A 27,343-nucleotide genomic window follows, 5' to 3' on the forward strand; every position below is an offset into this window, starting at 1 on the left:
CCCAGAGGAGCAATATAAAATAGCATAAAGACTATCTGAAATACACGATATGGTATGGACACGATGTCCATTAAATGAAGAGTAGGGTGATTTCTTCAACTCAAGAAAGGAGAAAAGGTCCAGACCACAAAAGACGAAATGAACACTGAAAATTTTCGCTTGTAGAGGTTATGGTTTTAAAGGACCATAGTGAATGAACTGAATTTAGAGCTACTAATCATGAATTTACAACATTGATATGACCTTTATTATAATTAATATTGTATTAATCATAATATTATATACGAGGTAAATTTGATAGAACTACCTTTTAGTTATACCTATGGTTACTATCAATTTCACAACTGTGGGTTGCAGTGATTCATGACCTTCATTATAATTACGTTTCCACTGTGCAAGTGTTAGAGGAACACCTTCAGATTGTGAAATGTGATGTGTGACTTCCAACTCTCTTGGGAAACCCATTTGTCTCTCCTCAGAGATGCCTTCATGGATGGAGCTCAGATAAATATCGGGAAGAACAGTCACAAAGCTCCCTTACCATGCCCCACCTTAAGGAAGTGTTTAGTTTTTTATAAACTTGTCCAAACTATAACGTCTTAAGGACAAGAATTCCAAGAGCTTCCTCCCTGGATTTCGCAGCAGGAGATTTGTCCAGATCGAGCTGTCATAGTACACTTCCTCTTGACGCAGAGCTCCCCCTTTGATGATCTCCAGGGCACATTCTTCCTTTGGAGATGCTTCTATGTTGAGTATCCCCGAAACGGCCTTCATGGCTGTGTCTGCAGAATGATGAGAGAAGAGCGGGGTTATCCAAGGCCAGTAGAGTCTACAAGACGGAAAGTCTACAGACAGTAACAGCTTAGCTATTAGGGGCTGTTTGCCGGTGCCTGCTCTACAAGGCCCACCGGCCCTCTCAGAAGACCAGGTACATTTAGGGCCTGCTGTGCAAAGGGAGGCTTGGAGTTAATGTGGGTCCTGTCTTCCCGGATGAAGATTGGGTGGGGGGCAGTTAGAAGTGATTGAGAGATTTAAATCGTGCTTCTCTCTCGAGTGTTTTGGTTGGGGTGAGGGAATAACATGGGGGAGCAGAATGAGGATAGAAGTTATATCAAGACCCAATAGCTAATGGAAAGTGTCAGTCGGCAAAGCCGAGTGCTGTGTGATAACGATTTACTAATTCGTAAAAGGAAGAGATGGACAAGAATCCAGGCCTTTGCTTTCTGTCAACACGAACCACTTTCATTTTGGAAGGGAAGTTACTTCATCTCTTCCAAATTTCCATGTCCTTGTGGTACAGCTTTTTCTCTTTCTATCCTTGTTTCACTGTGTCTTTCTTTCTCTCTTGTTCTGTAACTACTACTAAGTTTACTCAGTTACTCTCTAAATAAAGTTTTCTTATTGTACCTATTCTAGGTAAACTTGCATTTGAACTTAGCAGAAAAGTTGTAAAAATTGTGCAGAGTATTCCCTTGTAGCCTTCACCCTGCTTCCCCTAATTATAACATCGCACATAAGCACTGTACAGTTATCAAGGTACAATATAATTAGGCCAATTTTACTAACTAAAACACAGACCTTATTTTTTTCACTAACATGCTTTTTATGTTCCAGGGTCTTAGCCAGGATTACGCTTAGTAGTCATTTCTTCTTATTTTCTCTCCAATCTGTGACAGTTTTTCATTCTTTCCTTGTCCCTCATGGCCTTGACACTTTTGAAGAGTATTGATCAGTTGTTTTGTAGAATGTCAGTTTGGGTTTGTCCATTTTTCTCTCTTTTTTTAAAAAAAAAAAAGATTTTATTTTTAAGTAATCTGTGTGCCCAACGTGGGACTCACACTTACAACCCTGAGATCAAGTCTCATGCTCTACCGACTGAGCCAGCCAGGTGCCTCTGTCTATTTTTCTCTCATGATTGGAGTGAGGCTATGCATTTTTGGCAAGAATATCACAAAAATGACATCGTGTCCTCAGTGCATCATATCAAAGGGTTTATGAGGGTCACCTGACTGGCTCAGTCAATAGAGCAAGCAACTCTTGATCTTGGGGTTGTAAGTTTGAGCCCCATATTGGGTGTAGAGATTACTTACCAAAAAAAAGAAGGTTCATGATATCAATATGTCTTATTACTGGTGATGGTATTAAGAATAACAAACTTGGACTTGATAAGCCTCAAAGAGGAAAGTAATGGCCACTGAGAGTTCCTGAGGATGTGAAGTGTTCAGATTAGAGTTAAGTGATGAGTCTGGTGTCACTTAGAACACAGATGAGTCTGGTGTCAGAATGGAAAGAAGTGTCAAAGAATAATAGTCAAAGGCTCCACTAGTGATGGAAGTGCTTCACTAAGTGGAGACTGGTGCTCTCGCTGGCTTTTAGTGCATGACACAGAAGTCAAGGTGTTCAACACCATCTTTACCCATAATGGTAAGGCAGGCAATCATATGCAGGCTGTTTATTCCACTCTCTTCACCTTACCTGTGTTTATGAGGCCGAGGATACAGAGAGTAATCGACACATTGACCTTGGTCATTGAATGTTCCATCCTGATAGAGGAGAAAAACCCATCCAGGGCAAACTTGCTTGCAGAATAGGGCGCAATAAGTGGACTAGTCATTTTCCCTAAATAATAAGGAAATGGGTTAAGAAGGTGACCCATTTTAGCTTCTACAGAGATGATCTTTGCTTTATCTGTAGTAGGATTTGTAACCCCTGTGGAATCCTTTTACCCTTTGAGGCATAGTTTCTCTTTACTCTTATAGAGATTATCATGCCGTGTTGCATTTCTGAAAGAAAAAAAGATTATTACGGTATCAAAGAAACTTCCCTTGAAGAGACTGGGGTGGGAGGTGGGGTGGGCTGCAGGAAAGGCGTCACTGAAGAAAGATTGGTTAGATTTTAGTAAGGGTGGTAAATAAGTGGGACTACAAAAGAGTCATGTAATCCCACAGCCGCTAACTCTGCTACCCCTGACCCAAGACAGCAGAGATGCAAGCGTTTGGCAAGAGCTCTCTGCCAACACAGCAACCTATTATTGATTTTCTTTCTATACAAAGGAAATGAAAATCCCTGTCTTTGCTTTTCTGCTTAAAACTGCTTTTCTTACTTTCATCACCCTGGTTAATTCTCAGCCAGTTTGGAGGAGGACATGTAAACATATGCCTAATAGGGTGACCTATTCATCATCCCTTTTCCAAGGGGAGGGATTAGAAGGCGCCTGAGACCTCAGACTCCTTGCTGAGTAAAGAGTTATAACAGCTACTTTAAAATTCTTGTCTACTAACTCTAAAATATGGGTCATTTAAGGATTGATCTCCATTGATTGCCTTTCCTCCTGAGTATCAGTCATATTTCCTATTTTTGTATGTGGAGTAATTTTGCAATGTATTCTTGATATTTTGAGTGATACATTATAGAGTCTCTGGATTCTGTCATATTCCTCCAAAGAGTATTGATTTTTGTTTTTGTTTTTTTTCAGGTGGGCATTTAATTTGGCTGAAACCCTGTGTCTCTTGCAGTAAGTTCCAGCTAAAATCTCTGTTGAATTATTTATTCTGGGCTTTTTGGTATCTACACTACCCATGTGTAATTCAGGGGACAAACAGATTTTGGAGGAGTTTATGTATGAAATTTGGTACTCTTCCACTGTGGCTCTTTCCTTTCCAGGATGTTCCCCTCCACTTTCTGGCTGCTACAGAAACCCTAAACTCTTCTTTCTGGTTCTTCAAGGTAGTAAGATGCCAGATGTCTATCCCAGATACGGTGTTGATTGTGGCCTACCCTTAGGCATAGGCTATAAAATTGGGAAACTCACCTAGTGTCAGTTCCCCCTTTCCTCTTTTCAAGTAGCAACAACTCTCCAGTTTTTGTCAGCTTTTGCTTTTTCTCTCCAGTGCTTTCAATGGTTGTTTTCAATATTTTGTCCAAAATTTGATCTGGGGCAGGATGATCTGTTAGGTATCCCTCTGCTATTATTGGAATTGGAAACTCTGTAAGTTCTTAAATGAATTTTCTTGCCAAATCAATGAAAAAAGAATGACTTATTCAATAAAGATGCTGGGAAAGTTGGTTAACTCATTGGAAAAAATTAGTAGCTCCTTGTTCTATATTATATATCCAAAAAATTCTAGATGTAAAGTATGGCAGACATCGTTGTCTACTCAATATCCATTTCCTCCTTTTTAATAATAGAATCTGACTTTTTCTCAAGACAGCAGTGTGTTCAGATAAAAATATTTATTTCCTCAGGATTCCCTTGCTCTTTTGTGTGGCCAAGCGATCTAGTTCTGGCCGATGAGAAATCTAACAGAGGGGGTGTCCAGGAAAGATATTAATTTCCTGATGAAATAGGTGGATTCAGGTGGCATGCAGTTTTTACATTTTGCCTCTCTTCTTTCATCCTAAATGTACTTCAGATGTGATGCCTAGAATTGCAGTGGTCATTTGTGAACTTGAGGAAAAGCTACATATTAAGGATTATAGCACAGAAATGTGGAATGAGCTTGGATTCTTGAAGATCTAGTAAGTCCACCAAACCAACCCTGAACTTATTACCTGAGAAAAGCACTATTTAGTGTTAAGTGATTGTAAGTGGAGTTTTTGTTATATGTGCAGCAGAATGCATCTTCTGACTGATAAAAAATCATTCAATCAGGAAAGAAGATAATATAGGTGAATATTCATCATATCCTCCATTATTAAAGATCATTCTAACAGAAAAGTAGAAAAAAATATGTAAAGGCAAGAAATATTTGATTATATAAAATGTAAAACTTCCATATGTGAAAGCAATAGCTATAATAACATCACTATAAAGGTAAAGTGTAGATGATAAACTAGAAAACAATTTGGAACAAAAGCTTAATATCTTTGATCTGAACTTCAGTTCTTAATGTATTAACTCTTCAAAAAAACACAAACAAATCTCTTTAGGGAACCACTCCTACTCCATTCTCAATCATGAGTTTTGGCTTGGATTGACTCTACAGTCAAGTTCCAGGAATGGGTGTGTGTGGCACACGATGTCCAACCAGAGTATCTGATACCACTGGGTTGTTGACTAGTCTAGGACAGGACCAAAGACTCCATCAGGGCTTCAGGACACATTGTTGGTTGCCTAAATTTCTCTACCTCTCTCTTGCAGAAACAAGAGACCATGTGAACCATAGTCCGAACTCCTATAGCAGTGATTTTTGTCCTACTAAGGAAACTTAGTGTATCCCACTTTCTGTCTTTAATTATGCCTTAGGTTATGCTCAAATTTCCTTCTCTTTAACCGAACTCCAGTTGAATTCATGTTCCCACCTGTTGTGGAGACTGCTAGCACGCTCTCAATATATCTTTTGCTCTTCTTTAGTAGTGGAATCTCTGATGTGTGTCTGGGCAAATAATTATCTGGGATAAAGTCCACATTTCTCAGCTTCTTTGAGCCAGATGTTGCCAAATGACTAAGTGCTGTCCAATGGGTTGTAAACAGAAATGTATCATGTGATTTCTGGGATATGTCCTTAAAAGAAGAAATCAGTCTCTCCCTTCCACTCCTTCCTCCTTCTTGGTGCCTGAAGGTGGATATGATGGTTGTGGCTCCATAATTGTCTAGGACCATGAAGTAGAAGACACATGTTGAGAATGACAGAGCATTGAGAGAGGAGGGAAACTGTGTGACCATGGAGCCTCCATTCTAGCCCTACCTCCAGGGTACTGCCTACCTCCAGATTGATTTATCTTTTAACTTATTTAATCTACTGCTATTTTAACTTTTCTGCATTAAAGAGCTGAACCTAATCCTTATAGATAGTCCTTCTTACTTTTGTGCTGCCCGTGTTCCAAAGGAGAGTTGATACTATCTCTAACGCTAGGTCTGGGTTTGTATAATTGATTTAATCTAATCTCCTGGCCCATAATTGACACAGGAATGAGCATGTGCTCCATTTTGGACCAATGTCTTGAGGAGAATTTTGTTGGAGAATCTGAGAAAATTCTTTATTCTTCTGGGAGAGTTTCTTAAAGTAGCCATTTTGTTTCTCTTCTACTGGACATTTTTGTGCGTAGATATGGGGGCTAGAGTAGCTGCAGCTATCTCACTACCAGCCTGGGGATGAAGTCACACATGGAAGGGAGCAGAGCCAAGAGAATCATGAGGACGTTGAGCTTGAGCCAAGTCAACCTTAAATCTGGACTTCCAGTAATGTCAAAAATGTTTTCTATTGTTAAGCTAAAAATAGACCCAAATTATTTGTAAGAGTAGCATAGTGGTTAAAAGTATGAGTTCTACAATTAGATGACCTGAGTGTGAATCCCAAGTATGCCATTTCATAGCTGTCATATGTGGATAATAATACTGCTAAGCTGAAATAATCCTTGTAGTATACTTAGCACAAACTCTGGCACATAAAAAGTATTTAGTAAATGCGATCGTTATTAGTATTCATGTTTCAAATTGGTGAGAAAACTATGAGCTATTCAAAAGATTATGTTACGACAAATAGGCTACTTGGAGAAAAGTGCCCTTCTAACAAAAAAATCCAAAGTATATGTGGAAAGTACAATAACAAAATGAGGGTCAATATATGATATCAAGGTAAGAGACACTTTTTAAAGCATGAAATCAAAGGCATAGATTATGAAAGAATATATAAGTAGGTTCAAATGTATAAAATTTAAAAGGGCTTCAGAGTTCTGGAAATGCTCACCATTGCCTTCTTACATACATATCCTTCAAGATTTTGCCTTCTGGGGCGCCTGGGTGGCACAGCAGTTAAGCGTCTGCCTTTGGCTCAGGGCGTGATCCCAGCGTTCTGGGATCGAGCCCCACATCAGGCCCTCCTGCTGGGAGTCTGCTTCTTCCTCTCCCACTCCCCCTGCTTGTGTTCCCTCTCTCGCTGGCTGTCTCTATCTCTGTCGAATAAATAAATAAAATCTTAAAAAAAAAAAAAGATTTTGCCTTCTCAGCCGTAGAAGGTCAGGCGAGTGATAGCTAATATGCACAATGGCTTGAACATAGATCGTGGTCTCTTTCAAGATATTGAAATAAGTGATGCAAGGACTCCAACTAGCAGCTGTTGGATTTTAAACTAAAAAGTCATGTAAGGTTGGGACTTAGGTAACCATTTCCAGCCATGGAAAAGGAGAAGCAAACAGACAAGCAGCCATCTGGAGCAGAAAAACAAAATAATCACAAAAATTGGAGCTAAATAGGAGCTAACATTTACTTAGCGCTTATGTGCTAGGGTCAAGGCTAAATAATTGCCTAAAGTCACATAGTTAATGAGTAGGAGAACTGGGAGTCAAATCAGGGTTCAAATTTGACTCTAGTGGCCCACAATTTCAAGGAGTAGGGGATATTTTCTCAATAGAAGCCACTGTTCTTTTTTTTTTTAATCTTATTTTAATTCCAGTATAGCTAACGTGCCGTGTTATATTAGTTTCAGGTGTCCAGTATGGTGATTCAACCATTCTATACATCACTCAGTCAGAAGCCACTGTTCCTTATCTGAGTATTTTTCAGAAGTCATGTGTTAAATCCAGCCATTCCTGAATTAGTAAAGATTCTCTCTGCTTGACAATTAAGCCCCCAAATAGGCAAAATTTATGAATAACAGTATTATTTTCACTTCTAAGCTGACAGACTAGGCTACCCATTGGGCTAGTCACTACTAGTCCCTTTGTGTTAGTTTTCTAGGCCTGCCATAACAAATTACCACAGACTTGGTGGCTTGAGGGGACAAAATTTATTCTCTCATATTTCTGGAGACTACAAGTCCAAAACCAAGGTATCAGCAGGGCCAAAACCAAGGTATCAGCAGGGCTATGTTCTCTCCAAAGGCTCAAGTGGAGAATCCTTCCTTGCCTCTGCAAGCTTCTGATGTCTGCTGCCAATCTTAGGTGTTCCTTGGCTTATCAATGCATCACTCCAGTCTCTGCCTCCTTCTTCACGTGGCCTTCTCCAATTTTGTCTGTGTCTTACTTTTCTTATTAGGATACCTGCCATTGGATTTAGGCCCACCTATATAACCCAGAGCTCATTTTGAGATCCTTACCTTTATTACATCTGTAAAGACCTTTTTTCATATAAGGTCACATTCACAGGTCCCAGGTTGACATTTCAGCTCACTGTGCCCTTCTAGATGATAATAAAGATATTGACTGTGGTATTTTATGTGTCTGTCCAGGTAGCAACAGGGATGCAGAAGCAAGAGACCATGTGAACCATAGTCTGAACTCCTATAGCAGTGATTTTTGTCCTACTAAGGAAACTTAGTGTATTCCACTTTCTATCTTTAATTATGCCTTAGGTTATGTTCAAAGCACAAAGAAGATCTCGAATTGTTTTGCAGAAGAAAGGGAGAGATTTTTGTTGTTGGTGGTATTTTGTTTGTTTGTTTGTTTGTTTGTTGTTCCAGAGAGGAGGGTGAGAGAAGAGAGAAAGAAAGAGGAAGAGAAGAGAGAGGTAGAGAAATAGCCGGACATGGCAGAAAACTTCTGGAAAAATTCACCAGATAGATGCATGGTTTAAAAATATATTTTTAAAGACTTTGTGTATTTATCTGAGAGAGAGAGGGAGAGCACAAGTGGGGAGAGAGGCAAAGGGAGAGGGAGAAGCAGATGCCCCACTGAGCAGGGAGCCTGATGCGGGGCCCGATCCCAGGACACTGGGATCCCGTGTTGACCCAAGCTGAAGGCAGATGCTTAACCAACTGAGCCACCCAAGCACCCCTAAAAAAATATTTTTAAATGGTGAAGAAAAATACTGAATTATTAGGGAAGGGTCAAGACTGGACAAAGACTGTTGAAAACTCTTTAACCTTTGCTATGAAAACCATGCGTGAGATACACTGCATCTGTCATTGACATTCATTATCACTTAAATTTTGTGACCTGCCATTGATCTGCAAACCTTTAAACCAGTAATTCTCAGATTCAAATATGGAGAGATGCGGCACCTGACTGGCTAAGTTGGTAGAGCACACAACTCTTGATCTTGGGGTTATAATTTTAAGACCCATGTTGGGTGTAGAGATTACTTAAAAATAATAAAGTCTTAAAAAAAAAAAAAAACAAATATGGAGAGAAACTGCCGATTTGAGTCTATTCCCTTCCCAGAGTTTTCTAGTCTGTATTCTGGGGTAGAGGGCTGTGTTGAAGGGTTCAGTAGGAAAGAAGGTCTTCATCCATAAAACATATTTATGGTGGGTTTGAGGGTTGTGGGAGCAGGAGATGCATGGTGATTTAAACTCATTGAACCTGATCTAGGAACTCCCAGAAGGGGGGAGGGAAGGTCTTTGGAAGGCACCGAAGTCTTATGACAGCAGCTGGGTGAGCTATCACTAAATTATGAGTTATTGTGTCTCTTTAAACTCCAAACTAGTGTGACCTGGGAAACCATTCGTCCCAAATCTAAACTTGATATTTAGGTGAAGACAGATATTGGACTAACCTAGGAAACTTCAAACTTCACCTTCAGGAGGGAGACTGTGAACTCTGCATTGACGAGAGAAGGTACAGAAGGGCCTGGGACACACGGGAATGGCTTGTACAAAGACTGGAGGTGGGGATGAGTTAGTTACAATGAGAAGCTAGTAGAACAAGAAAAATAGTAACACAGTTCTTTGTATTTTCTCCTCTTCAAAAGTATAGGCTAATATAAGCACTTGTCCAAAACCCATAGGGCCAGATGTGTTAAGGAATTCAGAATTATTTTTGAATTTTAGGAGGTGGTCTGGGGTTTATACTGTATATTACATAACACTCCCCAGTAGGGCCTGGGGAGGCATGCTGTAAGCAAACACATTATTATTTCTGCACTAAAATATTTGAAAGTTCATACTGAGATAAAAGCTTCAAGTAGCTTCCCTTCAGTTCAAGTTAAATTAACTATAGAGAATTAATTACAGGGGAAAAAAGTTCTTAGTATTCCTAGCTCCCACCCACCCACCCCCACCCTGCCCCCCAGCCCTTCCCATAGCTTTTTGGATTTTGGAGTTGCAGATAAAGGATTTTGTGAACCAGTCTAGGCTCGCTAAAGAAAAGCTAAAACATCAAAAAGCAGAAAAAAAGAGAAAAGAAGGAAGAAGAATCTCCTAGGTGCTCACTATTTCAAAAACAACCCGGGTGCATTTCATAAAAGTCTGTTTTCTATTCACAGAGCTGTTCTTAAACATTTCCCCATATAATGCTGATTGGCTTGTGTGAGGGAACATCTGCATTCCGCTGTATGTAAAATATATTTAGAAGTTTCAGAAAGCTGAAAAGAGCAAGACCCCTCTAAAAACCCAGACTTTTATTTTTTAGAAAAGTTCCATGAGTAAAGGGGCCCTGGCCAAGATGGAATAAATAACATGTAACAGGATGTTAAAAATTGACTTCTCCTGCTCTAGTTTCAGCTGAGGTTCAAAGACTGAGAGCAAACTGGCAAATGCCTCCATCTTCTGAAGGGAGGTTCCAGACTGCCTGTGCCCTTCCACAGCGTTTGTGGTAACACAGATAAGCAAAAACGCGAAAAACCACAAAACCAAAAATGTGTTTGTAACATGCAGACCTTCAACCATCCTGAGGGCAGAAAGGGCCTGAAAGCAGAGTGGCCAGAGGGCGTGGAGTAGGGAAAGGAAATGAGCTGCATCTCAGTGACCTTCCAAGGAGAAAGGGTGGGCCTTCCCCCTCATGTCCATTCTTGTGAGAGAAGCTCCAAGGGCACCTCATGGAGAGCTAGTCCCGAGGAGTTTGAGGGGCACCAAGGACTGGGGTTTGACCCCACCTAAGAGGCTCTGTTCACTACGGGCAAGGCCCCTACAGAGCGGGTGCAAACTGTGTCATACACAAGGGAAGGAAGGCTTCCTGTAGGAAGCTGGACATCCAGCCCACACTCCGTTTGCCGCCACCCTAGGGGCTTTGTCCTAGCGCTCATCCCTTCTTCTCCAGAGCCGTTTCCAATCCTGTCCCAAAGGACAGCCCCAAGTGGTGAGTGTATCTGCCCGTATTCCCACTGTACTCCCAGGGCCAGAGGGAAATACATCACATGAGCGCCTGCTGCCCGCATCACCAGAACTAGCAGAGTTCCAGCAGGGGCTTCCTGAAGACCCCACAAAAACACCCAATGCAAGAATCGGGTTTGGTCATCCTCCCAGCTCAGAGAGCATGAGCTTTGAACATTTGCTGTGACCAGAGTTCAGTGGTATATTAGCTTGGTGCCAGCCAAGTAAGGCCTTACCCCTCCTGAACCTCCGTTCTTTCCTGTGCCCCCCCCCCCTTCTTTCAAACAAGAGAGGCTAGAGGGATCCTGGTAAGTGAGGAGGAGATAGGGAACAGGAGGAGAAGCTGAACCCATCTCTCTTTCCTACCCCTGTTTCCTACAGTAGGCTCAAGCTTGGTCAGGGGGGAAGCTTTAGTGAAATAACTCATGACCGGACATTTTAATTACTGAAGGGAGACCTTTCTTGAGACTGGAGGCAGCCAGAGGATCTTTTCTTATCCTAGAGCGTTGCCGTCTGCCTGCCATCACATCCAGGTTCAGGGATGAGCAAACCCATAAATGGGTCTGCGGGAAAGAATAAAGTTGTTTTCCGACTGCAGCCCACAAGATTCACTTGTTCAACTACCAGTTGGAAAACATGCCAGAGTATGAGCTTAATTAAGTCAAATGAACAAGTAAATAAATGTACTAATTTGAATGAAACTGTCATGAAAGTGAAGGGGTAGAAGCCTGAGTGCTTCTGCCCGAGGTCGAGTCTCGTTTACGTGGGGAGAATGGAGCCATCACAGCAGAGTAGATGTATGTGAGCTTGATTTCTCTCCTGGGAAGTTTTAGCCCGTAGAGAAACAGAGCTCTGGTGATCATATTTTCTGAAGCAAAATATGGGACATGGAGTCTGACAAGTAAGAGTGCAGACTTGGTGATGAATGGGACATACTGTTTGCAATTAGCTCTGTCCCAGAAACGCTGGGACTTCGCCACTGTAGGAACAGCTAGAGCCAGAGGGCTGGCAGCTTAGCTGTGCGCTGGAGCTTGTTAGCTGAGAAGAAGAGGTCAAAAGCAGGCCTCGGAGCTTTTGTTCATCCACTCCACACCCTCCATCCCCAACTGCCCTGCTGAGATTTTGAAATTACAGTATTTCCATTTCAAAGGCAGATTTCAAACTGCTTGAGTTGAGAGCTCTGAAGAAAGCGTGCAGGATGGAAAGACTCATTTCTGCCTGCCTTCAGACTTTCAGAGCGACCCCAGGCAAATGCACCACATATTCTACGGAGCAAGCCCCAACTTGGGGTTCACCATGCCCTGGTGGCTTCGAGGCTGGGAACTCATCCTGGATCCTGCCCCTTTTATCCAGCTCTTCCTAAAAATATTTCCTGAGCTGGGCCCCGCAGGGTCTAACCTCTTGAGTTGTTTGGGTTGAGTTGGGTTCTAAAGATAAATCCATGTTTCTACTCCAGGCATTGGAGAACCTGAGGTGTCATTGTAAGTAGTGAGAAAACCCACAATCCAGTGGTAATTGAAGCAATGGGAATGGATGGCAATGCCGAGGGAGAGTATGTTGAGTGAGAAGAGAAGAGGGCTCAGGAGGGAAAGAATCTTAAGGAAACCAACGGTAAGACTTCGGCATGAAGAGAACTGCGACAAAGCATTCAGGGTGGCCAGAGGACATGACACCAGGGGGCGGGGGGGGGAGGGGTGTTTTGGCTGAACACAAAAGAGGAGGATATGATGTTGAAACAGTGCAAAATGTAGCAGAGATAAGTAAGATAAAACCTGTTAGCTAGGTTTTGCAAGATGACTTTGGCAAGAGCTTTCCTGTGCATGTACAAGGCCATGAAATGTGACTCTTCCTTTTGATCTGAGCATAAACACATCTCCCAAGGTGAGACTAAGAGAGTAGATTTCAAGAGCCCCCACAGTTGAAGGCTGGGCCCACCAGTTCCACTAGTATTACCTAATCACCCACATCCAGCCTAAATAGTTATGCTTGGAGAAAGGAGAGTTGTTACTGTCATACGTGTTCATCCACTGGGGGTCAGGGAGGCATTTGCATTCCCGTCATAAGAGAGGCTTTAAGATTATTTGGAGACCTTTGCAAGTGTCCACTGGAGTTTGGGAACTGGTTAAGTGCAATGTGGGATTAAATATATCAGTAAGCATCAGGCTTCTCAGAAACCAAATGTGGAGCCCATGGAGGGGAGCTGGCCTGGGGTCACCTGCCCAGGGATGGTGGGGTGGACTGGGCCCAGGGGGATGGGTTGATCAAAGCCTTGGAGCTGAGGAAGAAGCCAAAAGGGGTGAGCTGGAGGAAACATTAGCACATCTCCTACAGGGGATCTCCAAGGAACTCACGAGAAAGTCCCACAAAATCCGCCCTCATACCTCTTCCAAGTCACTGGATCCCTAGGATGGGGATTTTTTTTCTTTTGAAATAATTTCAAGCTTAGAGAAGAGTTGCAAGAATAGTACAAAGGACCTCTCCCTTCCCCTTCCTGAACCATTTGGGAATAATTGCTGTAATGGAGATCATCGCTGACCCAATGTCCCACCGCCCCGAATATGTTAGTGTGCATTTCCTACACAGAGGGGCATCCTTGGACATAACCACAATGCGACTATCAAAATGTGGAAAGTGGGGCGCCTGGGTGGCACAGCGGTTAAGCGTCTGCCTTTGGCTCAGGGCGTGATCCCAGCGTTATGGGATCGAGCCCCACATCGGGCTCCTCTGCTATGAGCCTGCTTCTTCCTCTCCCACTCCCCCTGCTTGTGTTCCCTCTCTTGCTGGCTGTCTCTATCTCTGTCAAATAAATAAATAAAATCTTTAAAATAAAAAAAAAATGTGGAAAGTACTTTATTCATTTTCTAGACCTGCCATATCAAGTTACTACAAGCTGGCTGACTTACCACAACAGAAATTTACTCTTTCATGGTTCTGGAGACCAGAAGTCTGAAATCAAGGTGTTGGCTGGGCTGCACGCCCTCCAAAGGTTCTAGGGGAGAGAGAATCCTCCCTTCTTTCTCTAGCTTCTAGTGGCTGTCAGCATTCATCATAGCTATATCACTCCAAACTCTGCCTCTCTCTTTACACAGCTCTCTCCTTATGTCCATGTCTTCTCTTCTGTCTCTTTCAAGGATATTTGCCATTGGATTTAGAGCCTACCCAGGTCATCCAGGATGATCTCATCTCAAAATCCTTAATTACAGCTGCAATGACCCTTTTTCCAAATAACGTCACATATATAAGTTCAGGGAGTTGGGACATAGACACATCTTTTTGAGGGTCACCATTCAACCTCCTACAACATTTTGTAGGATGGTACTTAGAAAAAAACAACTATCTTAACCAATGTTAAGTGTACAGTTCAATGGTATTAAGCACATTCATATTGTTCTGCCAGTCATTACCAGCATCCATCTCTAGAGCTCTTTTCATCTTGCCACACTGAAACTGTGTGTCTATTAACAATAGCTCCCCATTCCCCCATACCCCTAGCCCCTGGCAACCACCATCCATTTTCTATCTCTATGATTTTGACTACTCTAAGTATCTTATGCAAGTGTAATTATATAATATTTGCCTTTTTGTGACTGGTTTATTTCACTTGTCCTCAAGGTCCATCCATGTTGTAGCATTTATCAGAGTTTTCTTTCTTTTTAAGTCTGAATTATATGTATATACTACGTTTTGCTTATCCTCTCATCTGCTGATGGACACTTGGGTTGCTTCCATGATTTAGCTATTATGAATAATGCATCTATAAATAGGAGTATAAAGTTATTGGGTTTTTTTTGAGGTGTGCTTTCAGTTCTTTTGAGTATATACCAAGGAATATAATTTCTGGATCATACGGTAATTCTATTCTTAATTTTTTGAGGAACCTCTACACTAGTTTCCATAGTGGCTGCACCATTTAACATTCCCACCAACAGTACACGAAGGTTCTAGTCTCTCTACATCCTCACCAGATCTTGTTACTTTCTGTTTTTGTTTTTATTTTGTTTTGTTTTGTTCTTATTTTTTATAATGACCACCCCAACAGTTGTTGGTGATACTTCATTATGGTTTGGGTCTACATTTCTCTGATAAGTAGTGATGTTGAGTATCTTTTCATAGACCCATTCGTCATTTGCGTGTCTTCTTTGGAGAAATGTCTGTTCAAGTCCTTTGTTCATTTTTGAATCATTGTTTTTCTGTTGTTGAGTAGGGTGGTACTTTAAGACTGTATAAATACCATGTTTCTTATTAAACTTTTATCCACTAGTTTTGGCATCCACTGATGCTTTCTGGCTGAATTATTACTAATTATTTTTTTGAATTATTACTAATTATTTCTAATTTCATCACTCCTTCTATATTTCTCATTTAGCTTTCCACTGTATGGAAATGCCTTCTCCACTCCCCATTTGTTCATGTATTTATTTATATCATCATGGATTTTTATTGTATCTTATGGGTTATAATCCATTATTATCATTATTTATTTGAATGTCCCAATGGTGCCAGGTTTGGCTAGTGGGAGCCTTTTAAAAGTTTCTGTGTCCTAGTAACATCTCCCTATTATTCTTTGGGCAGTTTTTAAATTACTGGCACAAGATTTTCAGGTTCATCTTAAACTTTTCCTGGCACTGCCCTGGAATCAACCATTTCTCCAAGAATACTTGGCTCCTTTTAGTGGAGAATGATATTTAGAAACCAAGATCTGGACACTCAGTGTGCTCCCAGGTCCTCTCAGTAGACAGAGCTGGGAATATATGCATGCATATAGAGACATACATATCTATATTACCATATCTATTCATGGATATTAAGAATGATTGGTTCATAGACACCTCCAGGTCCAATCCAATATCACAGGGTTCATTCAAATTTGTAACACTGACAGCGAGATCCATCATCCTTAGTATGTATTACTTATTTGATGAATGTCCCTTGTACGTAATTATTCTGTAGTTATTTCCGAGCCTTCTGTGTGGATGCCCTCCTCATCCCACCTGGGCACTTCCTACCAGGGCACATGGGTAACCTTTTCACTCGAGGTTGGGCTGCCCCTTGACAGCACCCTTTGCAGATGTCCCCATCGCCCCTCTTAGTTCTAGCACTCCATGCCAGGTGCCACACGGACACCCTTCTTGGCCCACCTGAGCTCTGAAACTTCACACCGGGCTACCATTGCTGCCTCTTGTACGGACGCCCTCCTCACCTCATCTCAGCGTTGCTATCCTGAGCCAGGCTGCCACTTCTGCTCCCTGACACAAACCTGTCCTGTCCTGCTCACATTGGAAAACCTGGGCTGACAGAAGCAGTCTTTAAGGAAGATTATCTAAAGGCTATGCAAATAACTCAGACAAGTCAACCATTGTTCACCCTGCTTCTTTCCTAACTCTGTCCTCCCCGTGGCCTCATTGATTAGCCCTGAGTCAATAATTGTGTCTCCAGGCTGGTCAAGTCATGAGTAACTTGGGGGATTGACTTATAAAATTCAGCTGAGACAATTAGATACCTCTTCTTCTGGTGGTGGGAGGGAGGATTTGGAATTGGGAGATTGAGAGACCAGGAGAGCTGGCCATGGGGCAGAAGTTTAAAGCATATTGAGAGTTGTTAGGCTGAGAAAAGGGCTGTGGCAGCCAGGTTGAAGCAGGTGCCAAATGAAGCAGAGGTTAATGGAGAGAGAAGAAGGGGAGCAGGTGTGCTGAGTAAAGCAGGTATGACAGGGCCCTGCCATCAGCTACAATTGCCATAAGCCCAGCGGCCTCCCCAGGGATAGACTGAGACAGATGTATGTCCAATGTGGACCAGTGATCTGGCACCCCTTAAAAATAATATTCTCTAAATATTGTTTAACATTTATTTAATGTTAATTACTTTTCTAATGCTAGAAATAAAAGATTTATTTTATGCACCTATTACATGGGAGTTCCTGAACCAGACAACTTTGTGGGAAAATATCAAATAATTTAAAACCCATATAATAACATGGACTGTGCATTACTTGGATCCTGAACTTTCAGTTGGCTGTGATGGCTGATTCAGGCACATTTCAGTGGGCTATTCTCAGTGTTGGTAGCTTTGCCTGCGATTGGTAGACAAGCTGAAAAAAATCCTGCGGTAAATGTTTTCCTGCATACATCTGTGACTGGATTGACAGTTATATCTTGATAGATTCTCAACATTATGTCTGCTAAGTGAAATGATGGAAGAACGTCTGAGGCTATTGATACCTACTGACAAGTTGGTTTAGACAAAATGGACAATGAGGCACTAGACTTTTAAAGATCAGTGGTGGAAACCACTTAAAAGTGATTTAAAAAAAACCATACTCTTCCCCACCAGGAGTATATGAGAGTGTCCCGCTTACAGCTACTCTGTGGGGGGAATAAAGTTCTCAGCAATTGACAATTTTGTAGGCAAACAAACAAAACAAAACAACAAAAATCAACACTCCACTCCCACCATGGCACTTAGTAGTTTGAATTTGGTAATGCAGAAGTTTCAGTCACTTAAATCTGCTTGTTCACTTGTGAGACTGAGCACAACCTCTGGCCTTCCCTCCCCTCAAGTCAGCCATCATGGGAGGAGAAATATTTTGGTTCTGGTTACCATATAGAACCTGGTCCCTTACTTTTATTTAAAAAAAAATGATTCTAATTTTTCTAATTATTCTAAGCTCATTGTGCAATAAACAGTTCCGAGGTCTATAAAATGAAAGGTAAAAGCCCCTTTCTTTAAACACAGTTGGGCTCATACTATATATACTGTTCTCTAAATTACTTTTCTTTCAAACATTATGATTTTGATAGTCAGTATGTATAAAAATTTACCTAGTATTTCACTGTAGTTTAGAAACCTGTCACTAGTGGTGGATATTCAGATTGCTTTCAGTTTTTTAGTAACTATAAACAATGTAACGATGGTTTACACTGGAATGGGGGCTCCACAATGATGCCCCTTACCTTGCCTTCCTTGTTCACTGCCATAGCTCTGGCATCTGGCACTGTGTGTGGCTCAGAGTGGACCCGCGATTCATATTTTTTAAATAAATGAATGAATATATTTTGCAAACACTTTTGCAAATTTATATGTAGAATAAATTTCTCAGATGTAAAGTTATGCTCTCTCTGCCCAGGCCTTCCTCCTCTTGAAATATCTTGAGTGGACTTCTACTTATTGAAATCAGTACTTATTTCAACAGGAATTCTTCTTGGGTCAAACCCAACTGTCTAAACGTCTATATTCACACCATGTCAAATTCACTTTTCACTGTATCAGTTTTATACTTAGCTGAGTTTCAAAGGTATGCCTTTGCCAACATTTGCAACAAGAAGCTGCATATGAAATCAAGTAGGTGTATTTATTATTAGAAAAGTTTTGCTAACATCTTGATGGGCAGGCTCATGGGAAAACAATTCACAGAATAGAAAATATAAACATCCCATAAACACATGAAAATGTAATTAATTCACTATTGGCCTTTACTAAATATCCACTACATGCCATGTGCTGCTGTAGGAAATAAGATATAATGTAATAAAAAACAGAACACCACTGTCACAAATAAAAAAAGAAATTAAAATTATGACTACTAAACAACTTTTTCTTTTACCTACAAACTTTCTTTTACCTACTGCCAAAAACTTTGTGAACTCTGCAAAGTAGGTATGAGAAGAACCCTCATGTCTATACTCAGGGTGGGAATGGGGCAGGATTCTCATATTCATCTAAATTCATTTTTATTTTTATACATTTAAAAAGTCTAGTCTTTTATTTTTCCTTGTATCTAAAACAGTTTGGAAACATGTACCAAAAGACTTCAAAATGTTTCTATAATTTCACCCAGTAAATCTAGTACTAGGAATTTATCAAGGAAATAATCATCAACTCAGCCACACATTTACACAGAAGACATTTATTACAGGATTTTTAAAATAGCAAAACGTTGAAAGGAACCTAAATGTCTGGCACTAGGAAAATAATTGTTTTATGTCTCTATCTATATCTGGAAAGAAATTCTCCAAAATATTGGCATGATTATGGATGATTTTTACTTTCAGTTTTATACTTTTCTTCTTTTTTCAGATATTCATAGAGTGTGTGTATGTGTGTGTGTGTGTGTGTGTAGTTTTTAAAATATGGACACACTTAAGAAAGTTGTTGGGGCATTGCTCTTTTCATTACTTTGTGCATGTACTTTACAGTCTTCTGAGAAATTTATTTCAGATATTATTTGCTTCTTGTAGTACCTTCTTCTTTTGAATATAATCTTATCTGTATGCTGAGCCTCTTTTTTTTTCTTTTTGTTAAGAAAATTCAAGAGGGGGGCGCCTGGGTAGCGCAGTCGTTAAAGCGTCTGCCTTCGGCTCAGGGCGTGATCCCGGCACGCCGGGATCGAGTCCCACATCGGGCTCCTCTGCTGTGAGCCTGCTTCTTCCTCTCCCACTCCCCCTGCTGTGTTCCCTCTCTCGCTGGCTGTCTCTCTGTCACATAAATAAATAAAATCTTTAAAAAAAAAAAAAAAGAAAAAAAAAAAAGAAAATTCAAGAGGTATGGGGCACTTGGGTGGCTCAGTTGGTTAAGTGTCTGCCTTTAGCTCAGGTCATGATCTCGGGGTCCTGTTTTGGGCTTCCTGCTCAGCGGGAGTCTGCTTTGCTTCTCCCTCTCCCTCTGCCCACCCCCACTCATGCTCTCTTTCTCTCTCTCAAATAAACAAATAAAATTTTTTTAAAAATTCAAGAGGCAAATTTGAAACTCGAGCAGTGCATCTGCGTAGACTCTAATTTTGGCCTTTTTAAATACTCTTTTTGGTTTTTTTGGGTTTATTGAAGTATAGTTGACACACAATGTTACATTAGTTTCAGGTGTACAACACAGTGATTCAACAGGTCTTATATTCTTCTTTTCTTTTTTTTTTTAAGATTTTATTTATTTATTTGACAGAGATAGAGACAGCCAGCGAGAGAGGGAACACAAGCAGGGGGAGTGGGAGAGGAAGAAGCAGGCTCATAGCGGAGGAGCCTGACGCGGGGCTCGATCCCGTAACGCCGGGATCACGCCCTGAGCTGAAGGCAGATGCTTAACCGCTGTGCCACCCAGGCGCCCCATATTCTTCTTTTCTTAAGATCCAGTTTTCTATTTGTATATTTCCAAATAGAGTGTATTTGTTCTAAGACTTCTCAAACTCCTTGGTAAGTAAATGTAAAGACATGATGGTAGAACACTCCTATTTTCACCAAGAAATGCACTGGAACAAAATCAAGAGTCTAGCAGGGTTAAGTAGCCATGATGACTTAAGCTCTAGCTGGCCTTTCAAGGGTGAAAGGTAGATCAATGGTTGTCATGGATAGCATTATCTTGTTCTCAATCTGTACTAAATTGTTACTGTCTTCAGCAGGGAGTCACCTTCCCCCCTTGCAAATCTCTACTTGCCCCTTTTTCAGGGCTGGTACCACAGTGAACCCAAAGATGAGTCCAGGTTCTGTCTCAATCCTTCAGGTTTGCCCAAACACAACCTCTTGAATCTAGGCAACCATGGCTCCTGAAATTTTTATGTCCAAGTTGTTGATTCTCACTTGAATCTCTTTTTTGGCCTTTGTCCAGACCCTGTAGATGACATATCTACAAATGTGCATACCTCATCTCCCCCTGACACCCCGTCTCCCCCATTCTCTTCAAAATAGTCGAAGGCTGCAGCAGCACCTGGCTCCTGCCCACGTAAATACCTGTATTCACACGTATAAACACTTCCACTCACCTTGGAAAGTGTAGTTCCTGGAAATTATTTCTGAGGCAATTGGATTTAAGGGTAAAGATTCATCTTAGAAAAATATAAAACAATTGGGTGAGGGATAAATCACGCCTTCCTACTCTAGTTCCTAGGCCCCCTTGCATCCAAGACCTTGACGCTGGCCCTCCTCTCCCCACCACACTCCAAGGTATATCCATACATTGAGGCACTGTCTGCCTTTCAGGAAAAAGTGGGTATGGAGAGCTGAAGGCAGGGATGAGATTAACATCCATATATTCTTGTCTTGATGCAAAACACAGTTATGGGTATTCCAAATCCTGTTAGTTGATATGTGTAGTTGAGAAACCTGGTTTATTTCTTTTCCTCCCTCTTTGTAATGTTGAATTCTTGAAGTAGGTTTAGACCACACAGGCAGCCCTTAACCCACAAACAGGTTAAGGTCCAACAAGTGACTTCATACATTGGTTTGAGTTTTCCCACAAGAGCATTGTCTTATGAGGTATTTTTCCCTGGCTAGTCATCTCATAATATGCCTGAAATATTATACATCTGTGTAAAAAAATATATGAAGCAATGCTGGAAATGAGTAAACCAGAAAAGGAATACATTTGAATAAGACTTTAAAAAGTACATACAGAAAGTTAATCTTTTCAAAAGAGGATTTACTTGGAAAATAATGAATAGGTAACCAGAGACACTTAAGGAGCTCTCAAAGAGAGGTCTGAGCATCAGAGGCTATTGGCAGGGTTCTCTTATTCCTTTAGTTTTTCATTTTGAATATTTAAAGAAACCCAGAATTTTATTATGTGCAGTTGCACTTCAAAATATGTCTTAACATTTTTCTTGATACAGAAAAACCAATATCCCTACACTTAATGCTGGCCCAGTGAGGTTAGCCTTTGTACTATAATTGTTGTAAGTAGTATTTGTATCACCAATAAAGCCAAAAAAGAGAGGGGGGGAGGAAGTGGAATTTTAAAGGTAATTTTCCAAAACGTATTGGATAAAAGGAAGAGGAAAGGGTCTGGTGAGAACTGACAAGGACTTCGTGGGAAGTGAGGTCCCTGAGAGGAGAAGGGGGCAGGAGGATCGCAGGATTTGTCCATGAGTCCCAAGGGGCAGTAAAGGAGGGGCAGAGCGGCAGCCTTAGAAGTTGGATTCTGGCTGTCATGCGTGTGACTGATGGGACGGGCCATAGTTACAGGGTTCACAGAGCCAAGGGGTATGAAAGTGCAGTGACCTTTACTTTTTGAAAATTGAACCTAAGTCAAGAAGACCCATTTTGATTAATGGCCGATAAACTTTTTCCAGATGTTTTCAACTGTTCTTTGCCCAATTCAGTGATTTCTTTTCCAGTCATATTGGAGTAGTAATATCTCTGTCTCTGTTTGTTTCACAAATATCATCTAAGCATTCTCTTTCTGTGCTTCCACCTGCCCCACTGTGTCCCGTACTGCTTGCTGCCTGATGGAAGGGCTTTTGTTTTCATGACAGACCTCGAGTCTGGAGAGATCAAGTCTGAAGTGGGAGTGTGTGGCATGCAGTAGGAACATGAGGTGGCCTAGAGGGACTACCGCCTTCTGATCTTATGTGTATCTTGGCATGGGTGATGGGGGAGACACTTCTAGTTGTTTATCAATATCAGTGTCTTTTGTAGAACTAGAACCCCTGGTTTTCAGTTGGACACAAATCCACTTTGAAGAAAGACCACAATGGCTGCCAACCATGGCAGAAGAGGAGGCTACAACTTCCAGGTTGTATCCTTCTTTTTCCATTTTCTGTAGCTGGAATTCTGACGTGCTAATAATGAACCATCCTGGACTTACTGGTGAGGATAATGCCCCAGGGATGGTGGCTCTGAGACAGAGAGGTTCCTGGACAACTTCATGGGACAGAACTACCATTATCAGCCTTGGACCGCTTACTCCAGGCTGTTTTATGAGAGAAGAATAGATTTGGATTTGTGTCAGCCAGTGTAAATGTGGGTGTTTGTTAGAGTAGCTGAACTCGTAGCCAAACTAGCACATAGTGGAAGGAGGGGAGACTAATCAATGATAGATATTATATATACATAGAAACTTGATCTGTAGGTGCCCCAAACGGTGTTTAATGGTGGGTAGATGTGGACCGTAAGGAAATTCCCAGAGGCAGCAATAGTGTCTCGATGCTGAAGCGTATTTAAAGCTGAGGCTTTAAAGAATGTATTCAAAGTATAGGATTTCTATGTAATGCAATACCTGGAAATGCACTGGGGATAATAATAATTGCTTATCACCATAATTCAATAAATGGCTTAATGCATTCCCTGGAAGGAATGATTAAAAATCCATCCCAATACTCCTTGGCTGACCTTAGGATCAATTTGAGGATTAGCATCCCACATTTGTGGAATTCAGATCTTAAGGAGGAGGGATTAATGAATGTGTTTGCTGGATGTTTAAAAAAATATAGCATGGAACAGAAAAATGCTTCAGTTAGGGAGAGAAAGCATTGTCTGTACTTTGCAAGTTCACAGACATGTTTCAAAGCAAACAGGCTGAACTCTTTGGGCTGTACAAAGAGCAGATGTGAAGGATAGTAGTTCAACTAAATTTCCATCTCTGAGCCCACACACATTACGAAGTGACTTTTGGTAGGTGTAGAAGATGTGTGGAAGCAGAGGTTATCAGACTTTCATCCTGTCCTTGGACTTCTACAGTAATTCTTGTTCCTCCTGACAACGTTAAGACACTGTGTACATTATAGAAAGTTAAATTTCTCTAGCCAAAGATGAAGCACACTCTTTGCCTAGAGTGGATATATTATTTAATCAACTTAAATCATTAAAGCCACCTACACCATGACTGATGTGAGGGTTTTGGCCAATGCGCTTGGATGGATTGGGGATGTGCCCAGCACCCTCCCACTCAGTATGCATCCGGAAGCTCTCCCTTCCTTTCAGCCTGGAGAGAGGCTGTGTCTGGGGAGGGGTGGGGAGTCTGTGTTGTCTGGGAAGCGCAGGGATGCATATCAATCACTCCATTTGGCGGGTAGCACAGACACACTGCCCTTTTATCCCATCGCTATGCAGGCCTTTCCTGTCCAGGAAATAGAATTCTTTACAACATAGATGGTGTTCTTGGTTACAGTAATAGCTCATAATGGTTTTGAAATACTTAAGAATTACAAAGTCTTCAGGTTATTTGTTTTTACATTGCCAGGAACCACATTTAGATTGCAGACTTTAATCCTGGCGTTTGCCACATCCTTCTGACTAATCAACAAATAGGTGTGGGACTTCTGTCCTGGACCCATGACAAAACGAATCCCCCAAGCTGGAAACTCTCTAGCTCTTTATTGGTGATAACTTGTGATACTACCACCATCCAAAAAGTCAACGACCTTTCTTGATCACACAGTGTTCTCTTCATGAATATTTCTCTGTATACACTCTCTCCCTATCCTGTTGGTGTTTCAATAGGACTTTTAAGGTAATGAGTTCAGATTTTGGAGACCACTCCCAATTTAGGCAGATCGGCTAATATAGTGTATTTGTTTCTGTTCTTCATTTCAGTTTGCCTTAGCCTAACCCACGCATCAGGCACCTGTATGTTAAAATATTCTATTTCTCAGTTCTACCGTTGCATCAACTAACTTCACCGGCCTATAGCTTTTGGTCATGGCAGAAGCAAAATCATTTTTATCCATCGTGACCAGGTCTCTCCCTTAGGATCAGGGATGTCCCTTTAGACTTCCATTTGTAGATCACAAACCACCAAGTTTCTCATGGGCACTGTGAATTACTGCTCTTTCTCCGTTCCTTCCAGGAATTGCAGCCCATCTACCTTGAATAGTCCCTTATTTCTTATGGTCCCATTTGTTCTTTAACAGTGTCTCTTTGCCTCATCATGCGTGCTTCTCATTGAGTTGACACACCAAAGCCTCACATTCCTATGCCTGCCTCTTCATGTACAGGGGCAAGCGGTGAATCGGCTTTTGCTTAATATCACTGGGAAGATTGATTGATTTTTCACTGTGAACGCTTAAAATTCTAGTCTATTGTGTTACTTCTCTGCATGGAAACTGATAAAACTTCACATTCACTGCAGAGCCCCCAACACCATCCCTGGCACGTTTCCCACTCCTGCCTTCCATACTGGTCCCTGCCCCACTCACCAGCCATCGAGGAGACGACAACAATGCTTCCATCACTCTGCTTCAGCATGGGCAAGGCGGCAACACTCAGGACCACGTAGCTGAGGAAGTTGACTTCCATGCTTCTGCGCACGAGGTGGATATCACCACTAAATAGATTCATAGGACTGTTGGTGATGTGGTTGAGAATGAGCATGTCTAGTCCCCCTGCAAGAGATGACTGTGTTGAGAGAAACCATCTGGGGCAATACCTTTCTTCTCGTTCTCCCCCTCCCCAGAGCTCCCCGGTGACCCTTAGAGCAGAGTCCAGAAGAAGAGGGAGGAGAAGCGGCCTCACCCATGAGCTTTCCAGCTTGGGCAACAAATTGCTCTGCGAAGGTCATATTCTCCATGGAGCCAGCAATGTAGTGTGCCGAAGGTGCTCCAAGCTCCAGGCAGTGGGATACCACCTGTAGGGACACAACAGCAATGGTGTCGGTCTTGGCTGCAGACTTTGGGGGCAATCTCTGAAGTCATGGGGGTTTAAATGAGAAGTTGCTCACAACCCTGTTTTGATACGAACGGTAGAGACATGAGTGCATGAGCATGAGTTCAGTGAACGTGTGTGTTGCTAAAGGCAACCTGCCACGATCTTTGTCCTCTGTCTGAAGTATTTCAGGTAGGGTATAAATAACGAAATTATCACAGTGCTGGGGTTTAAGTTCATGACTTGTGCTTATGAGTTTCTGTGAATAGAAGTATCTGAATTCATTGTTGGTATGGATGCTAGTTTCCATGTGAGTAGCCCTAAGTTTGTGAATGTTTGTATCCTTGGGTTTGTAAGTGTGAGTATATGAGAAAGCATGAGTCTGAGAGTCTGAATGGGGATGAGAATATGAATTCATGAGTAGGTACTGGAATTTTGGTGTCCGAGCACATATCTATACATCCATGATTCCATGTCTAAATGAGTGTGCATAGGCATGTCTATGAGGATAGATATAGATAGATAGATAGATAGATAGATAGATAGATGATAGATAGAGATGTGTGTGTGCATAGGAATGAATACTTAAGTGCATTATCTTTATATTCCTGGGGGTGCTTGAACCTGTGTGTGTGTGTGTGTTTGCGTCTATGTCTGGATGTGCCAGCTTCTGTATGTTGGCGTGTGTATGTGACATAAGGAGTACATGTGTCTGTGGGCACAGAGCTCTCACCTTCTCTAGAGTTTCTTTAGACCTTGCTGTCACCACCACATGGGCTCCCATCTTCGCCAGATGATAGGCCATCTGTTCTCCAATGCCCTTGCTGGCCCCTGTGACAATCACTTTCTTCCCTTGGAGCATCTCTGTGAAACCCAAAAGAAAGTGAGGGCCATGCCCAACTCAGCAGCAATCTTCCTTCCACTCTGGATGCGGGGAACCTTATCTCAATGGCTAAAGGCTATGAGCCCAGACCAACTTTTCTCAAACTGCATACATCAATGATGGAACAGTTCAAGTCTTTCATAAATATGCTCTGAAAAGGAGGCTCAGCTTGACTGCTCAAAACAAGCCTTCTTGCTGTCCTTCTTAAAAATGTCCATAGACAGAAGCTTCAGCTAAGACACTGGAGTTCCAGACATTTCTGGACTATCCAATTTTACTCATTTGAAATAAAACTCAAAAAATCATCAAAACACATGTGCTCATAGAGATTCCAGGGATTTTCCCTCACTTCTATTTAGTCATCAACTCCAGAGTCCTTTCTTGTCTCCCACTTATCAGTCTCTCCTTAGAGCCCCATTATCTGGCTGTGCTGTAAATTTTGGAATTACCCTCATTTTTGTAGGGAATCTGAAATTGCTTTCCATTAAGGGTGCCAAATAAAGCATGGACTATTTGGCAATCTGTTGGCTACATGATTACCCCTCCCCACATCACTATTACCCAGAGCCCATGTCTGGAAGACACAGGAATACAGTCCCACCTCAGGGTTCCTCTTGTTCAGCAACTTTGGGGATCAGGAACTCATCTTGATCCTCAGAAACATTCCAGCCACCCCTGTGGTTTTTTTTTTTTATCTATTCCTCCAAAATTAGATACATTGGTACTTACCTGGTCTGAATTCCTCATTCGCGGAATAGTAGTAGTAGGCCAAGAAGAACCCCAGAATGGGGGGGAGATATTTTTTCATAAAAGCCATCAGACAGAGACCTGGCCCGAGGAGCCCTGTAGGACACACAGAGAGAACCTACAGAGCTTTCTACAACCTCCTAGGCAGGCAGCAGCCTCTGAATTGTGACATCAGGGACGGGGGAGGCTGGAGTAGTCTCAGGCAGTGCTAGCCAATTTCCCTGTCAGAGCAGCGATTGGCTTTGGGTGGGATCCCATTCGTCCCTGGCAGCCTGTGTGGTGGATTTCATAATGGACAATGTTTACTCCATTTCATTGAGCAAGAAGAGACTTCCAGATGGCCAAGCTCATGACTGTACAGGACTGGATTCCTGAACATCCCTACCCAGAGCCCATCTTCTTCTTAA

General features: G+C 41.7%; 1 protein-coding gene across 1 annotated transcript; it reads right to left on the bottom strand.

The window, feature by feature from the left end:
* Positions 1-220: 220 nt before the first annotated feature.
* On the bottom strand, positions 221-27,343 carry HSD11B1 (hydroxysteroid 11-beta dehydrogenase 1). Its single transcript, XM_026509069.4, has 6 exons — positions 26,919-27,343; positions 26,040-26,170; positions 25,178-25,289; positions 24,862-25,047; positions 2,476-2,619; positions 221-782 (listed from the first exon to the last, which is right to left on the bottom strand). The coding sequence occupies exons 1-6, from the start codon at positions 27,004-27,006 to the stop codon at positions 565-567; spliced, it is 879 nt and encodes a 292-aa protein (XP_026364854.2). The 5' UTR covers positions 27,007-27,343; the 3' UTR covers positions 221-564.

This window comes from Ursus arctos, unplaced genomic scaffold, assembly GCF_023065955.2.
Source record: "Ursus arctos isolate Adak ecotype North America unplaced genomic scaffold, UrsArc2.0 scaffold_2, whole genome shotgun sequence".
NCBI classification, from domain to species: Eukaryota; Metazoa; Chordata; class Mammalia; order Carnivora; family Ursidae; genus Ursus; species Ursus arctos.

Coding starts and splice junctions, on each gene's coding strand:
- HSD11B1 (XM_026509069.4), bottom strand. CDS start 27,006: ATGGCTTTTATGAAAAAATATCTCCCCCCCATTCTGGGGTTCTTCTTG. Junction 25,290..26,039: donor CTAAAGAAACTCTAGAGAAG/GTGAGAGCTCTG, acceptor GTGTCCCTACAG/GTGGTATCCCACTGCCTGGA. Junction 783..2,475: donor CCTCGGCCTCATAAACACAG/GTAAGGTGAAGA, acceptor ATCATTCTGCAG/ACACAGCCATGAAGGCCGTT.